We start from the raw sequence: 19,001 nt of genomic DNA, 5'->3' as shown, positions 1-19,001 counted from the left end.
GGCTACTAGTAACTAAGTAACTTAAACTCACTATTTCTCTTTCTTTTTTAATCTCTAAAATGGGGATATTACTTAACAGGTTGGTTATCATTTCAAGGTAATATATATTTTTAACTTTTTTTTGCAATTATCAACGTATGGAAATGTACACATATCATAAGAGTACAGTGTATTTTCTTTTTCTTTTTCTTTTTTTTTTTAATTTGAGATAGAGTCTTGCTCTGTCGCCCAGGCTAGAGTACAGTGGCATCATTGTAGCTCACAACAACCTCAAATTCCTGGGCTCAAGCAGTCCTCCTGCCTCAGCCTCCTGAGTAGCTGGGACTACAGGTGCACCCCACCACACAGCTAATTTTTTCTATTATTTAATTGCCTGGCTAATTTTTTCTATTTTTTTTTTTTTTTAGTAGAGATGGGGTCTCACTCTTGCTCAGGCTGGTCTTGAACTCCTGACCTCAAGCAATCCTCTAGTCTTGGCCTCCCAGAGTCCTAGAGTTACAGGCATGAGACACTGCGCCTGGCCAGTACAGTGCATTGTCACAAACTGAATACACCCACATCATAGATCCCAGATCAAGAAAACTATCATTACCGGCAGGCAGAAGCCTTCCTTCCTCATGCTTTTTTCCAATTACTCTTACCACTCACCAACGCCAAGGATAACTACTATCCTGATCTTTTTTTTGTAGTTTATATAAAAGAGATCATGCAGTATATACTCTTCTGTGTCTGGGTATTTATGTTCAACATTATGTTTTTGAGGTTCATCCATTTTGTTGTATACAATTGCAGATCATTCATTTTTATTGCTGCACAGTATTTCGCTGTGTGAGTATGCCACAATTTATCCATTCTCTTCCTGACTGACATTTGGATAGCTTTCAGGGTTCGTTTTCCTATTATGCATAGGCTGCTATACATGTTTATTTGGTGAACATACGTACACAGTTCTACTAGTTGTATACCTAGAAGAGGACTTGCTGAGTCATAGGGTCTATATATGCTCTGTTTTATTTGATTCTGCCAAATTGTTTTTCAAAGTGGTTGTCCCAACTTATAACCCCCAACACTACAGTAGAGTCATGGTCCCTCTATATTCTCATCAGCACTTGGTACTTTCTGTCTGTCTAGTAGGTAAGTACTGTTATATTGTACTTTTATTTGCATTTTCCTGATGACTAATAAAATTGAACAACTTTTCTTTCTTTCTTTTCTTTTTTTTTGAGACAGTCTCACTCTGTCATCTGGGCTTGAGTGCTGTGGCGTCAGCCTAGCTCACAGCAACCTCAAACTCCTGGGTTCAAGCAATCCTACTGCCTCAGCCTCCCAAGTAAGTGGGACTACAGGCATGCACCACCATGCCTGGCTTAATTTTTTTATATATATATTTTTTTAGTTGTCCAGCTAATTTCTGCTTTTTAATAGAGACGGGGTCTCACTCTTGCTCAGACTGGTCTCGAACTCCTGAGCTCAAACAATCCATCCGCTTCAGTCTCCCAGTGAGCTAGGATTACAGGTGTGAGTCACCATGCCCGGCCGGAACACCTTTTTAAATGGCTAGAGACAATTTGGATATTCTCTTTTGTGAATTGTTCAAGTTTTTTCTCATTTCTGTATTAGAACTGTCTTTTTCTTGTCAATTTTCATGAGTTCTTTATATATTCCAGATACAAGGACTCTGTCAGGTGCTATGTATTACCATTATTTTTTCCCTTTAAATAGCTGTCTTTTCACTCTCTTAATGGTCTCTTTTGATGAACGGAATTTAAAAATTTTAATGAAGTCCAATTAGTCAATTTTTCTCTTTTACAATTTATGCTTTTTGTGTACTGTTTAAGAAATCTTTACTCCAGTGTCACACAGATGTTCTGCTATGTTTTACCTTCAATCTTTATCATGTTACCTTTCATATTTAGTTCTATAATCCATCTGGAATTAATTTTTGTGTGTGATGTCAAATAGGAGTCAATGTACATTTTCCCCATATAGTCAACGAAGCATCACAGAAGCATATTTGGAAAAGACCATCCTTTCCCCATTGCACTGCAGAGCTGCCTTTATCATAAATCAGGTGACCGTTATTTTGTGCCTGTTTTGTATTCTGTGTGCTCTCCTGCTATTCAGCTTGTCTAGCCCTGCCCTGGTGCTATGCCATCTTAATTACTACAGATTTAAAATAAGCATTGATATATATTAGTTTAAGACTTCCCTCACTCTTAGCTTAAGCCAAGGAAAAAAAAAAGATTTCCAGCTTTATTGTTCCTCTGCAAGATTGTTGGCTATCCTTGAGGTAATGTATTTTTTGTAAATCCTTAGCACAAAAAATGATAATTTTGGCAAGCTACACATTTGCCAGGGACTTAAAAAATAATGGCTAATATTATTACTGTTCATATTACTGCTTTATGACTGCTATTTACTTTTCTCATTATTGTTTGTAGTCTTACTTATTACAGAGATGGAAACTGGAGCTCTGAAGGTTAAAAAGCTTGCTTGATGCCTCAGCCAGTCTCTGGGAGGACTGATGCTAGAATCTGGTGTGGTTTTCTCTAACATCTGCACAAGGTCTCTCCACTGCCATAGACACACTTGATGAAGCAGGTGATTATTTCTTTAAACACTTCTATTCCAAATCTATAAGATAAAGGAAACTCCTTAAAATACTAGTTATTAAGATTAAATAATAACGTGCAAAAAACTTATGATATAATGCTGTATGGAAAAATGTAGGAAAAAATTTATATCCTATTATTACTATGTTTTTAAAAAATCTACCCATAGAAAAAGACACCTATATAGAAAAAATAATACATCAAAATACTAATAGTGCTTGTATTTAATTATTGGGTTTATGGGTTGTATTTTAATTTTAATTTTATTTTTTGAAGAGACAGAGTCTCACTGTATTGCCCAGGCTTGAGTGAATTGGGGCAATCATAACTTACTGTAATCTTGAACTCCTGGGTTCAAGCAATCCTCCTGCCTTGGCCTCCCAAATTGTTGCAATTACAGGCGTGAGCCACTGTGCCTGGCCAGGTTGTATTTTTATTGTCTCAATTTTCCCAATTTTATTTAATGTCCAGGTCTTGCACTTTCGTTTAAAAGCAAAAAAGCCAAACACTTTGGAAAAGCATGTTTTAAATTTAAATAGCTTTTGTTCCTATGAGTTACATATGTATACACGTGAAAAACAACTAGATGCTATTACATAGTTACACTGTTATAATTAAAGTTCTTTTTATTATTAATTTTACAGCACCTTATTTTTTTTAAGAAAACAGGTATATTATGATACATTTGGTTTATATTAAGGTGATCTAAAGTATCACCCAAACCAAGATGCTCTTGAATAGATAAAAGGTGTAGACTGGAGCTTTCTCAGGACAGCTGGGAGATATGGCCATGTAGCTATAACTTAAAACCATTTGAATTTATGCTCTAGGGTAAAGAAAGTGAAAGAGAAATCATACGTACTACTCAGGTTTCAGATGTCAACAGAGAGATAGTTACTACCTACATTGAGTTTTGGACCTGGACTTTAATTTTAAAAATTACTTAGAGAAATAGAATTGGGGATGGAGACACTATAACTAAGCAAAGCTAGGCTTTGCATTAAGCAGATATTGTTACTAATTTTGGTTCTTGAAATAAACTCATCTGTAAATGTCACATATATACACACACACGTATGTCAGGAACATATACATACATACAAATTCCATATATGTATATACATATATATCTGGTGTGTGTGTGTGTGAGAGAGAGAGAGAGAGAGAAAGAAAGAGAGAAAGCACAGTTTGTATCAACTGAGCCAACCAGGAAACTAGGGATGTTATAATTTGGGTTAGCAATGAGGAATGGCAACCGAAGTTCAGAATTGAGGCTAGGTGTGTCACAGTCAGTCTAAAGTTCATCATAGTCAGGGGTGGCAGTAAAGAGACCACTGCAGGGACAGCTTCATGGGTGGATGACCTATGCAGGCAAGCATGGCCCTGGGCTTACAGGGTCCAAATCTTGGTTTAATGCTCTGCTGTTGTCATCTTGTAATTGTTAATAATTTTTGAACAAGAGAGTCCACATTTTCATTTTACACTGGGCCCCACAAACTATGTAGCTGGCCCTGACCACTGGTAAAGATAAAAATGTTTCTTTGCGAGTCTACCTTAGGTAGTTTGTTCCATATGTGGATATTAAAAGACTCCCTTTAAATAGTGGGACTAGGTAGATAAGGGAAAAGGAAGCCCTACTTTGTGATAGTTAAACACCTATCCAAGGCAGGCCCCTTCTTGTTATGACTTTGACAACATACTGATAATCAGACTATAATTGTTACTCAGTTTCTAAATCTGTGTTATATTTAACCCACTTCTCTGTCACAGAGAGTGGATAGAATGGAAATTCTCCCCTGGCAGCAGCCCTACCTGTGATTCACAATGCTTTCTAAAAGTATGTAATGACATAATATCTCTAAAACCAAATTCCCCATCATTATTAATTTTTTTAGTTTAAAAGCAAATTATATTCCTCTGCATGGATAGCTAAGCAAGCTTTATGAACAACAGACCAAGAAAACATTATGTAGGAATGAAGTCCACTGTTTCAATAAAACTCATAATACAGTTAATCTGACAAATATCATCATAGATGTAACTGTTATTGTATTGTATAGTAATTAAGTACAAATGGCAAGCAGTCTCATATAGAGAGTCTAGTTTATGACTTTTATAAAGGCAAATCTAATATTCAATAATTTCAACATTTGTGTTTTCCAGAGTCACAAATTTTGGGTTTGAATCTTGTTTCTGCCAATTTCTGGCTTTGTAATCTTAGGCAAGTTACTTAACTGCCCTAGGTCTTCAATTCTCCATTTGTTAAATAGGAAAAATTATACTACTTATATTTTAGAGTTATTGTGCAGACTAATTTTTTTGTGACAAAAACACTTGACATGAAATCTACCCTCTTAACAGATATTTAAGTGCATAATATAGCATTGCTAATTATATAGGCACGATGTTGTACAACACATCTCTAGAACTTACTCATCTTGTATAACTGAAAATTTATCCCCATTGAACAGCAACTCTGTTTCTCTCTTTCTTCAATCTCTGGCAATCACCATTCTATTTTCTGCTTCTACAAGTCTGACTATTGATATTTTAGATAGCTCATGTAAGCGGAATCATTCAGTATTTGCCCTTCTGTAACTGGCTGATTTCACTTGGCATAATGTCATCCAGGTCCATTCATGTTGTCCCATATGGCAGGATTTCCTTCTTTTTTAAGGCTGAATAATATTCCATTGTATTTATATATCATATTTTTCTTTATCCATTCATCCAAAGATAGACATTTAGGTTGTTTCCATATCTTGGCTATTGTGAATAATGTTGCAATGAACATGGGCATACAGATAATTCTTTGAGATACTGATTTCAATTTATTTGATACATACATCCAGAAAAGGAATTGTTGGATCATGTGGTAATTTTATTTTTGATTTTTTTGTGAGACCTCCATATTATTTTCTACAGGAACTGAATCATTTTACATTCCCTCCAGTAATGTATGAGGCTTCTGATATTTTTGCATCCTCATGACACTGTTATGTTTTTTTCCCCCACAACAGCCATCCTAATAGGTATGAGGAGATATTTCATTGTAGTTTTGACTTGTAGTTCCCTGATAATTAGTGATGTTGAAGATCTCTTCATATATCTGTTGGTGGTTTGTACGTCTTCTTTGTAGAAATGTCTTTTCAAGATCTTTGCCCATTTTTCAGTCAGCTTATTTAATTTAACTTATTTTTCTGCTATTGAGTTGTAGGAATTCCTTGTGTATTTTGCATATTAATCTCTTATTAAATATATTGTTTCCAAATTTTTTTCCCATTTCATAGGTTGCCTTTCCACTCTGTTGGTTGTTTCCTTTCCTGTGAAGTTTTTTGTTTGATGTAGTCCCATTTGTCTAATTTTGCTTTCATTGCTTGTGTTTTTGGTGTCAATAGTTGTCAGGCCCAATATCATGAAGCTTTTCCTCTGGTTTCTTCTGAGAGTTTTGCAGTTTCAGGTCTTACATTTAAATCTTTAATCCATGTTGAGTTGTTTTTTGTGTATGGTGTAGATAAGAGTTGAATTTTCATTCTTTTACATGTGTAAAAGACACCCAGCCTACTGGCCCATACCTCTCCCATTGATTCAGTTACATTTCCTTGAGGTTACAAATGTTATTTTCTAAAAGCAAACAGATCTTAAACCTTACTAATGAAATTTTATGATGTGCTTAATTAGCTCAATGATTTCACAATACTATCAAACATTTCTCAAAACAAATTAATGTGTATGGAATTTAAAATATAAAAAGGAATATATGATATATCATACTCTAAGGAGACTGTGGGAAAAGAGAATGTTGTAAAATCAAACAATTGAAAGGTTACAACTAGAAAAGGTCTGAGAACTGCATGTATCCTTTTGTTCACAGAATCAGAATCTCAAGGTTTCCTGATGCAGGTTTATATTACTATAGTCCTTCTCTTCCTTATAGGGGGCTCATTTCACTGGATTTTTATACATATGTCTTCTCATATTTCTTTAGTTATCAGGCATTACTTATGGAGCAGGTTCACTTATTTTGCAAAAGTATGTGCTGTTGTCTGACACCTGAATACCGAGGGGAGGGGAACCTATTTCTGCAGTTGTGCCTTTATTACATTAGCGTTAGAGCAGCCTGCTCTTACCCATCTTGCCATCTTTATACTGCAAGGTAGAGGTCTAAACTATAAGCATGTGATTATGGTAGCTATTGTGTTATTTCATTTATTATAACATGAATTCATATCTGAGTAAATCAAATAAATCACAGAAATGTATAACAATGTAAAAGAGAAAAAATTATGCTTCAAAGAATTAGAAAATGGGCCTACCAGTACAGTACACACTCAAATTACTATCAAATGCACTAGAAAAATACATCTCCATTAGATCATAAATGTGACCTATAGATGATATATTAGCCATAGTGAACAACAACAAAAAATTCAATAGTAATTGTTTCAGACTTAAAACATAGAAGAGATTTTGGCCGGGCATGGTGGCTCATGCCTGTAATCCTAGCACTCTGGGAGGCTGAGGCGAGTGGATCGAGGTCAGGAGTTCGAGACCAGCCTGAGCAAGAGCGAGACCCCATCTCTACTAAAAATAGAAAGAAATTATCTGGCCAACTAAAAATATATATATAGAAAAAAAATTAGCCGGGTATGGTGGTACATGTCTGTAGTCCCAGCTACTCGGGAGGCTGAGGCAGTAGGATTGCTTAAGCCCAGGAGTTTGAGGTTGCTGTGAGCTAGGCTGACGCCACGGCACTCACTCTAGCCCAGGCAACAGAGCGAGACTGTGTCTCAAAAAAAAAAAAAAGAAAATTTGAGTTGATGCTTTGCCTTTTAGCCAGGATTACTTGTAAAGATAAAGGAGATAGTGCAATTCTTTCCATTGTTTTTCCACATACTTCAAAATAGGTGTGGTAGATTTTCAATACATCTCTGTTTTGCCATTATTTCTTCTAGAAAGTACAATATTGAAAGAATTTCCTAGTATCTCCTCTCCTACTTCATGGGTTTTACAGAGCTAAAAGCCAAACAATTAGGTATTTGACCAAAGGTCAACAGGAAGGTAGGTCTCTGCTTGACACTTTGCTGACATTTTTTAGATTACTGCACAATCCCATGCATAGCCATAAATCACCAGGTAATTAGCTTGGACTTTGAAATAGAGGGTGCTTTACAACAACTCTCACAGAATTGCTAGGCAGAGATAAGGGCCTGGAGAGATCAGCTAGAGTCTCACCAGTGACGTCCCAGGACTTGAATAAAGGAGGGCAACAGGAAAAGAAAGGGGAACAATACAATGCCTCGAGCCATTCGAGGGGGCCAATTACCAGGTGTAGTATACTCCTGTAAACAGGGAGAATTCTCTGTCCTGGTGGTGAGTGTGGTGCGGGAAACCTATGAGAACACAAGTGCCCGCTGTCTCCTAGGAGGTTACCTTAGTTGGTTAGGGGCCCATCAGTGGTACATGCTCCATGATATAGCTCTATAGTCTTCAATCTTTATTTTGTTTGTTTGTTTAATCTGCAAAAATCCTTTCATCATATCAAAGCTCATGTGGAAACTTGATATATATACATATATTTAAATGTCCAGATAAATGGTCTGCTGCTTTGTTTGAATTGGTGGGGAAATTGGGGGCAGCCCTACCTGCTCACCCAATTTCCTTCCCTCTTTCTCCCACTCCCTGAGATGCGTATTGGAGGCCCTAGTACCCCAGTGCCCCAAGAAGATAGGCTGAAACTTCCCACTGCTCCTACAAGTTCCTCTCCTTTAGGCTATCAAATTGTGACTGACCATCTCCTCTGAGAAGGTCGCTGTGGCAGTTAAATGGGAAACACAGGCTTTTTGGTTTCTTAACTACTTCACTGTGAAGTTGAAAGCCACCTGGCTTAGTGTTCTTCGGGGTCAGCACTGGCTCCATGGCTCAATAATGTGGGGTCACTGCCAGGCCACCCCACCTGTGTCAGAGTGCTTTCTCTTTCTTCCAGAAGGGCATAATAACCTACCTAGACTACAACACTAACCAACAAATAATATATTAGAGACGTCTTATTTGGTAACACTCAGGAAAATCAATATCTCATATAGGCATTTTCCTTCTTTGTGGGAAAGAGCAAGGCTTGGTAATAATTTAGATTTATAGAAATCACCAAGATATTAATACTTATCCATATCATGGAAAACATTTTATTATATTTTAAAAGATTTTTCACTATTTTTTTAAAACTCTGAAATATCCTGTGACGTAATAGTGATTTAAATTTATTTATGAAAGGGAAATCTGCTAGTTATATATACAATAGGATCAAAACAAGCAACTTAAGGGAAAAAAGTGAGTCTGTTATAAGCCCACATAAGAGCTTCAGTTTGAAGTATGGTTTGAATTTCTTTCCCAAGAAGGCAGTCTGGTTTTGGAAGGAGGTAGTTTTGTTTTGTTTTTTAAATTGTGTTAAAATATGTATTACATGGAATTTACCATTCTAGCCATTTTTAAGGGTAGGATCATTCTGAATCTGAGAGGCCAGATTCCTCTGTGTCCTTATTCTTTTCTTTATGTAAAAAATTTTTTTTCACTATTCTTTTGTACTCAGGATTAGATTACTATTCTTTTTTTTTTTGAGTAAAATATATGTAATGTAAAATATACAATTTTAATCAAAAAAGTTTTAAGGGAACAATTCTGTGGCATTAAGTATTGTCACACTGCTGTGCAACTGTCACCATTATCCATCTCCAGAACTTTTTCATCATCCCATAATGAAACTCCGTACCCATCAAACACTAACTCCCCATTTCCCCTATCCCCAGCCCCTGGTAACCACTTTCTGTCTCTTTCTGAATTTGACTATTCTAGGCACCTCATATGAACAGAATCATACAATATTTATCCTTTTGTGTCAGTCTTATTTCGCCTAGCATAATTCTTCAAGGGTCATTCACATTGTAGCATGTATCAGAATTTCATTTCTTTTAAAGACTGCTACTATTCCATTATATACATATATATATATATAGAGAGAGAGAGAGAGAGAGAGAGTGAGAGAGAGGCAGAGAGAGAGAGAGAACATTTTCATTTTTTAATCCCTTTCTCTGTTAATGACCCCTTGGGGCTCTGATCTATCAAAGAGGGAGAATCACTACCCTAAAAGAAGTTAGTGGCTTAGAATTTAACAGCAAGCCTTACAAATGTGAGCCTGATCAAGCAGACTTATAAAATGTCCCATGACGTTTTTGGCATGAGGTAGACTGTGTGTTACCTTTGTTTTCCTGGCTAAATTCCCGCTGAGGAAATTCCCTGAGAGAAATCCCCTTTCCATTCCCAACTATTATAGTGCTGCTACGAATAACTAAAAATTAAAAAAAAATTCCCAATTCCATATATAAATGCAGAGTAAGATATTTAATTGATACCGATACACTAAAATGTGTATGTATTTGTGTGTGCATTTGTGTGTATAAAACTTACTCTGATCTAACTTCGACTTTGGTTAACCACTTCTTAGAAGTTAATTTAATAAAGTGGCCCACAACTCGGGTGGAAACCCTTCCCTCATAATTAGCAAAGGGCCTTTTTAGAGGTTCTTCATTGATGTGGGGTGGCTGAACCTCCCTTAGTAATAATTATGCCTTAGAATTGCAAACCACTTTTAACATTTCAAAGAGCTTTCACAGGTTTTATCACAGAATCAGTGTGGGCTTCCTTGGCTTCCCCAGGGGCCTGCAGGTGCTCACTGCTTTGCCTCCTATTAGTGGTGCGGCTTGGAAGCCTGCTGGGTTGGCATGCCAGGCAGGCAGAGCCAGTGGCAGAGTGAAAGCTCACACCCTATGGCATAAACCCTTCTCCACTGATCATGGAACCTCCTCTTGAACAAAATTAGTGAAGCAAAACTAGTTTGCAGTAATCCTAAATCAAGAAGCTCAAAAAAGAGCAACTCAGGTCTTGGAACTATCTTGTATCACGGTCATCCAAAATCCATTCAACAAATATTTCTTGGCTGTCTACTAAGGTCCAGGCTAGGTTCTAGTGGTGAGGAAGCTGCAGTTAACAAATCAAAGCCTTTGACATCAGAGAGTTTACATTCCAATGGAGAAGAGAAACAATAACAAAATAAACACACACAGTATGTTAGCTGATGTGAAGCAACCATTGTCAAGAAGAGTGGTGGGAAGGGAAGTTCCAGAAGGAGCTTGGAGCCCAACTCCATAGAGCCTTGTAGCTTATTGGAAGGAATTTGGCTTTTACTTAGAGTGAGATGGGGGAGCCATCGGAGGATGTGAATCAGAAGGGCGGCATCATCAAATTTACATCTGAATAGCCACACTTGGCTGCTGTGTTGAGAACACATGGATGAAGGCAAGGGCTTAAGCAGGGAGTTGGCTACAGCAAGGATACCAGTAAGGACAAGAGTGATAGTTTCTGCATGCCACTGTTAAAACCCACCCCTGCTCTAGGAAACCAGTGATGTGATTTTTTTATGACTACTGATTAGTTTCACTGATGCTAGAACTTCACATAAATGGAACATAATGCAGTTATGGAGAGGAGAGGATGGAAGGAATACGTGAGGGCTGGGTGTGGAGGGAGGTGGGTGCAGGCCCACTAGGGAGAAGGGATACATTTCGTTGGGCCCTCTTTCATTGGTTAGTGGCTTGCCTGACATTTTGAACTGTAACAATCTGCTAACAAACTGTTGTGGATTAAACTGTGTTATGTAGCAGAGTCTGGAGGCTGTTAGACCATAAGGAATGAAACCTGCTGGATGCCCTACTCTCCTTAGCTGGAGTCCTCAGCCACTTTCTGTGGGGTAGGTGGAGAGGACTCCCATGGTGCGAGAGCTCACATCATATTGCTTATGTCTGAACTCTCCCCTTCTCCATGAGCCATTTTCCAATAAACTGGAGTATATTATTAATCCTGTTTTGTATGCTATATTTCACTCTGTCAGTGCCCTTTATCCTCACCCTGCAAAAGACCACACGCCCTACATAAAGCAGTCTCACACCTATCGCTACAATGTTGATTTAAATTCCTCTCCCTATGAAAAAATAAAAAAACAGTAACAGGAAGTGAATTTTTAAAATAAATTTAATTCCCTCATAATTCTGCCACTCACCTGTTAGTATATATAGTCCTTCATTTTTGTTCACAGGTACACCTATTTCATGTAATTGGAATCACAGATGACAAACATTTTGCATTCTTTTTTCACTTGCAACAGAGATTTCATTTTAACCAGTAGGAAGAGCATTTATTAGTTTATCACGTTGCCAAGCAACTATTTATTTTTAAAGTCTGAGCTAGTTTTGATTGTATAAAGTGATTAACATTGGATGAAAAGACAACGGGCACAACATATAACCTCTCAACAACCTGAGAGCCTGTTACAATACATTTAAAAATAACTCGAGGTAAGTATGTTAAATGTAACCATTGTTAGTACAGTCAAGCCCTAAATAAATAGACATCACTATTATTAAAACAATTTATGGAGTATATTCTATATAGAGATCCCTGTCCTAGTTCCTAAGTATAAAAAAAAGAACAAAACATTACCCCTGCCCTTGTTTCTTTTCTACCAAGATGAATCAAATTGGCCAAGTGTCCAATAAATCAGGATTTTCATATCCTGCAAGCAGCATGTGGCACTGTCATCATGGGAGGGAAACAAGGTCAAAACTTGTACAGTCTGATTTGCGAGTAAATAATAGTAACTAATAGATATTTCAATAAGCAATGGGCATTCTGGCTGCCAGTATCCATTTCTGGTCCCACCAAGGCAACATTTAAAAGAGAAGCCTGCAATTTTCCTAGACAGAAAAACACTTAGTACATTTCCAAGTAAAAGCAAAATAAAACGTGCCATTTAGCCTTCAGAAGGGTCCGGAGGTCATGATTTAAAAGAGAGTTTGGCCACTGAGAAAAGCATTCAATGATTTTTCACAGCACCTCTGCTGACTCCCTTCCCAGACACAGTGTACTTGGGGCAGGGTCACAACTGTCCTGTAGCCTTGAAGCCTGAGTGAGCAGGAGGAAGTGTGAGGTGTGAGGGGCCAGGGCTGTGGAAGGCGGTTGGATCAAGATTAGCTGGTTCCCTACTTGAGGGGAAATTAGGTTACAATGAACACCCTGGGACTGCCCCGAGGAAGAAAAATGGTCAGAGAAGAGAATCCCACAGGTGTGTATGGAGGAAGCAAAAGATGGACATGGTTATAGTCATGCTGATGGTGGTGGGGTTATTTTGGGGAGGGGGAAAGTGCAAACCTGTGAAAATGGAGGTGTATTCAGGATGATTCCTTGTATATCAGCCTCATATATGTGTATATATATATATATATATATTTTTTTTTTTTAGCACCAACTACAAATGTCTCCTTCTTTCCTCCAGATCACTTCCTGTAACCATCACGTAAGTTCCTACATGAATGAGCAACCCGCATCCGTACCTTAAGGAGGGCTCTGAACTTAAGTAAACTACCACAGATCCATACTTCCTTGTATTTAACAACAACGATGAACCAGGAATATGGAAATAAGCAGTGCTCCTGCTCTCTTACCTTCTCCAGTGCAGCCTGAACAACTGACTCGCTTTCCATATCAAGGGCAGATGTAGCCTCATCTAAAATCAGAATCTTGGGGTTTCGTACTAAAGCTCGAGCAATGGCGATTCTCTGTTTCTGACCTCCACTCATTTGAGTTCCTTTTTCCCCTACCAACGTATTGAATTTCTAATGAAAAACAGGAAGAAAAGCATAGAAACAGAAGACAGCATGATCAAATGGTTAGAACAGGAAATGACAGTCACAGTTGTGTTTTAATACCTGCTTCAGCCTGGGTGCTTATGACTTTTGACTTGTTTTTGTAAAAACAAACAACAAAGTGAAAAAAGAATCTAGTGAAGAGAGGACATAAGAAAAATTTGGCTAGAACTAAAAGAAATTAGAACATAGGACAATCAAAGATTTTGGAAAAATTAATAATTTCAACTAATCTTCAAATCTGTTTTAGATATTTTTAGACTGCTTTGAAATCTTTAAAAGAACAACTGTACTACAAATATGTAAATGTAAGCATTATTTGAAATGTTCACTAGCAATTTGGTATATTATCCACAATTTCTTTTCGGAATATTCAGAAAACAGTGTTAAAAAAATTACTATAAAACAAATGTCTCCCTAAAATTTTTGCACTATTGGGAGACTTTTTAGGTCTTCTTTCACTCTTTTGTTGTAAATGCATCTTTAACACGTAGATATTGTTATGTATTTGTGGTAGGGGTAACTTCTAGCACCAATGAAACACTGTTAGTAATTCTGTTGGGTTATATCCCTGATTCAAAGTTCATTTCTTCAAGGAAATACATTTAAATATTCTTTCTAAACCTTTAATTTCTAGAAAATGACCTTCTCACTTTTCCAAAAATATGAAACTTTTTTGAAGAATAATTTATACACAATAAAATGCACCATTTTAATGATATAGCTCTATAAGTTTTGGCAAATGAGTATACCACCCCAATAAAGATATAGAACATTCTGTACGTCTACTAAGCTTCCTCATGCCATTTTTCTATCAGAACCCACACCCTGCCTCCAAATACTCCAGATTTGATTTTTACCTCTAAAAATTAATTTTTCTGGTTCTAGAACTTCAAATAAATGAAATTGTACAGTATGTACTTTTTGGGGCCAGTTTCTTTTACCTAGAATATTGTTTCTGAGCTTCACCCACATTGTATTAGTAGCTCGCTCCCATTTATTGCTGAGTAGTGTTCCACACAATGACAGTCTACTTTGGGTTCCCTGATTTAGCAACAACAAACAAAAACATACAAAGAAAACACACAATTCAGAAAAACAAAGCTTTTTTTTTTTTTTAAGAATAAGCATGTTTCACGAAATATTTGGGACATACTTATGCTGAAAAATTATTCATTATCTGAAATTCAAATTTCACTGGGAGTTCTGTATTTGATCTGGCACCCCTATATCTATCACAATTTATTTACCCAGGCAGCTGCTGACAATAGTTTAGATTGTTTCCAATTTTTGACTATAACAATAAAAGCTGCCATGAATGTTCATGTACAAGATATTTTTGTGGTCATGTTGTCTGTCATTTCTTTCAGATAAATACCTAGGAATAGAATGTTGAGTCATAAGTTTATGTTTAATATTATAAGGGTCTATCAAATTGCTTTCTAAATTGGTTGTACTGGTACCACTTTTATCTGAATGAATGAGAGGTCCAATTGCTTACATCATAACCAAAAGTTACATTAGTTAATCTTTTTAATTTTGACCATGCTAATGAGGGTGAAGTGGTATCTCACTGTGGTTTTACTTAGGATTTTCCTGGGGACTTCAGGTTCTGGGGTTTTCTTTGATGGGATACTTTTTATTATTACATCTGTCTTGTTGCTTGTCATTGATTTATTCAGGTTTTGGATTTCTTCTTGGTTCAATCTTGGTATGTTGTATGTATCTAGGAATTTATCCATTTATTCTATGTTTCCTGATTTATTGGCATATTTGGTCATTGTAGTCTCTGATGCTCTTTTGAATTTCTGCAGTATCAGTTGTAATGTCTCCTTTTTCATCTCCAATTTTATTTATTTGGGTCTTCTCCCATTTTTTCTTAGTTAGTCTGGCTAAAGTGTGTCAATTCTGTTTATCTTTTCAAAAAACAGCATTTTGTTTCGTTGATCTTTTATATATATATTTATTTTTAGTTTCAATTTCATTTATTTTGCTCTGATCTTTATTATTTCTTTTCTTCTACTACTTTTGGGTTTGGTTTGCTCTTGTTTTTCTACTTCTTTGAGATGCATAATTAGGTTGTTTATTTGAAGCTTTTCTACTTTTCTGATGTGGGCACTTTTTGCTATAGACTTCCTTCTTATTACTGCTTTTGCTGTAACCCACAGATTTTGATATGCCATGTCTTCATTTTCATTTGTTTTTAGAAATTTTTAAATTTCATTCTCAATCTCTTCATTGATCCACTGGTCATTCAGGAACATATTGTTTAATTTTCATGTGTTTGTATAGTTTCCAATGTTCCTTTTTTCATTGACTTCTAGCTTTATTCTATTATGGTCAGAGAAAATACTTGATTTAATTTCTTTTTTTTTTTTTTTTGTATTTTTTGAGTCTGTCCTTGAAAATGATCCATGAGCTGAGGAGAAGAATGTGTATTCTGCAGCTGTCTATAGTGCAGATTAAGTCCAATATTTCTTTGTTGATTTTCTACCTGGATGATCTGTCCAATGCTGAAAGTGGAGTATCAAGGTCTCCAATGATTGTTGTATTGGGATCTATTTCTCCTTGTAGCTCTGATAATATTTGCCTATACATCTGGGTGTTTTAGTGGTGGGTGCATATATACTAAGAATTGTTATATTCTCTTGATGAATTGACCCCTCTATGATTATATAATGACCTTCTTTGTCTCTTTATACAGTTTTTGTCTTGAAATATATTTTATCTGACAGGAATATAGCTACTCCTGCTCTCTTTTGGTTTCCATTTGTGTGGAATACCTTTTTCCACCTTTTTATTTTCAGTCTATGTGTGTCTTTATAGGTGAAATGGGTTTCTTACACACAACATATAGTTGGCTCTTGTTTTTTTGTTTGTTCAGCCACTCTATATCTTAATGGGAAAGTTTAGTCTGCTCACATTCAATGTTATTGATAGGTAAGGACTTAACTACTGCCATGATGTTATTTGATTTCTGATTGTTTTGTGATCCTCTCTTTATTTTTTACTTCCTTCCAGTCTTTCTTTGTTAAACGGGATTTTCTCTGGTAGTGTTTTAATTTCTTGGTTTTTGTTTTTTGTGTATCTGTTGTAGGTTTTTCAATTTTTGGTTACCAGGAAGCTTGCAAAAAAATTTTATAACCAATTATTTTAAACATATGACAACTCTGCTTACAAATAAACAAATAAATAAACAAAGAGAAATCTACAGAAATTCTACCCTTTAATTCCATGTTCCCTCCATTTTTTAACTTTTTGTTGTTTCCATCCATATCTTTTTATACTATCTACCTCTCAAAATGTTGTTTTTGAGAGTTATTTGAGTTATTTTTGATAGCTTTGCTTTTTAGTATTCCTACTCAAGATATAAGTGGTTTATACACTGCAATTATAGCAGTAGAGTATTCTGTATTTGTGTACTTACTGTTACCAGTGAGTTATATACCTTCAGATGGTTTCATATGGTTCATTAATGTCCTTTTATTTCAAATTGAAGAACTCCTTTCAGCATTTCTTATAGGACAGGTCTGGCGTTGATGAAATCCCTCAGGTTTTGTTTATCTGGGAAAGTCTTTATTTCTCCTTCATGTTTGAAGGACATATTTACGTGATATTATATTCTAGGGTTAAGGTTTTTTCTTTAGCATTTTGAGTATGTCATACCACTCTCTCCTGGCCTGTAACGTTTCTATGGAGAAGTCTGTGCCAGACATATTGAAGCTCTTTTAATGTTATCTTTTTCTTTTTTCTTGTGTCTCTTAGGACATTATCTTTGACCTTTGGGAGCTTGCTTATTAAATGCCTTGATGTAGCCTTGTTTGGATTAAATTTGCGTGGTGTTCTGTGACTTCCTTGTGCCTGAATATTGATATCTTTCTCTAGGTTTGGAAAGTTTTGTGTTACTATTTCTTTGAATAAACTTTCTACCCCAGTCTCTCTTTCTACCTCCTCTTTAAGGCCAATAACTCTTAGATTTGCCCTTTTGAGGCTATTTTCTAGATCCTGTAGGCATGCTTCATTCTTATTTATTCTTTTTACTCTTATGACTGTACATTTTCAAATAGGCTGTCTTCAAGCTCACTACGTCTTTCTTCTGCTTGGTCAATTCTCCTTTGAAGAGACTCTGATGCATTTCTCAGTTTGAGAATTGAATCCATAGGCTCTAGAATTTCTGCTTGATTTTTTAAAATTATTTAGATTTCCTTGTTAAATTCCTCTGATACACTTCTGAATTCCTTCTCTGTATTGTCTTGAATTCATTGAGTTTCTTCAGGACAGCTATTTTGAATTCTTTGTCTGAAAGATCATTGGTCACTGGTACTTTATTTAGTTCATTTGGTGAGTTTATGTCTCCCTGGATGTTCTTGATGCTTGTGGATGTTTGTTGATATCTGGGCATTGAAGAGTAAGGTATTAATTTTAATCTTCACAATCTGGGCTTATTTGAACCCATCCTTCTTGAGAAGGCTTTCCAGATACTCAAAGGGAATTGAGTGTTGTGATCTAAGTCTTTGGTCACTGCAGCTGTATCAGCACCGGGGGTGTCCCAAGCCCAGTAATGGTGTGACTCTTGCAGACTCCTGGTGGTACCACCTTGGCGGACTTGGGTAAGATACAGGATAATTTTCTGGATTATCAGGCAAAGTCTCTCACTCTCTTCCCTCACTGTCTATGCTGGGCTGTTGGAGTTGGGGGAGGAATGACGTGGGCACTCCCTCATGGCCACCAGAACAAAGTCACACCAGAAGCTAGCCCTGTCTAACCCAAAGCCCTGGCTGCCTCTGACGTTTCTTCAAGGCCCAAGGGCCCTTTAATCAGCAGGTGGTGAATATTGTCAGAACTGGGTCCTTCTCTTCAGTGCACCATATTTCCCTCTGGCCCCAGGTTGGTGCAGAAATGCCATCCAGGAAATAAGGTCAGGCTTTATTTGCCTGACCTTTTCCCTTTCCTTTCCCCAAGTGGACAAAGACTCCCAGAGCCATAATGCCTGTAGTTGAGGTAGGTGTGACATAGGCACTGGCTTGGCCACCTCTGCTGGTGTCTCACCGGTCATGTACACCCCCAAGTCCACAGGCTCTAAGCACAACTGTAGGAATTGCTCAAGGACTGCAGCCCTTGTGGCCCAACTGCCTTACTAATTAAATCCAGGCCCCGGGCTGCTTTTTGTCAGCCAGTGGTGGGGCTAGCTGGAACTCGGGTTTCAGGACAGAGGATTGCCCTTTGGCCGGGCTGGTCTAAATGCTGCCTCCATGGGCATTGGCAGAATTCTACTCTGTGTTGTGTTCCCCTGTGCCAGGATGGCCCTGACTTTCAATGCAAAGTCCCACAATCACTTCACTTTCCCTCTCTCAGCACAGATTCTGTCTCCACTCGGGGTGCTGGTGTGGCCTTGCTAGGGGCTGGGGGAGGGGTATTGTGCAGGTAATGCAAGATTGTCTTTTCTGCCCTCTTCTGTGCCTCTTTTCTTGAAATCAGGTAGTATGGTTGCTCACCTGATTTTTGATTCTTCTGAAAGTGCTTGCTTGCATAGATAGTTGTTGAATTTTTGTTTGTGTAGAGGGATGATTGCTGGGGGTTTCTATTTGGCTCTCCCACTCTGCCCCTTCTCCATATTTGTTTTTTTGTGCCTGGG

At 37.1% G+C, this 19,001-nt stretch overlaps 1 protein-coding gene across 1 annotated transcript in view; it reads right to left on the bottom strand.

Moving 5' to 3' along the window:
• The window catches only part of ABCB5 (ATP binding cassette subfamily B member 5), a 107,083-nt gene that overhangs the window by 52,925 nt on the left and 35,157 nt on the right, over positions 1 to 19,001 (bottom strand). The window contains exon 14 of the mRNA XM_045565473.1: positions 13,166 to 13,336. Coding sequence (XP_045421429.1) covers positions 13,166 to 13,336 — 171 coding nt within the window. The remainder of the gene's footprint in view (positions 1 to 13,165; positions 13,337 to 19,001) is intronic.

Source organism: Lemur catta, chromosome 11 (assembly GCF_020740605.2).
Source record: "Lemur catta isolate mLemCat1 chromosome 11, mLemCat1.pri, whole genome shotgun sequence".
In the NCBI taxonomy this organism is placed as follows: domain Eukaryota; kingdom Metazoa; phylum Chordata; class Mammalia; order Primates; family Lemuridae; genus Lemur; species Lemur catta.
This window is presented reverse-complemented; position numbering and strand designations above follow the sequence as displayed.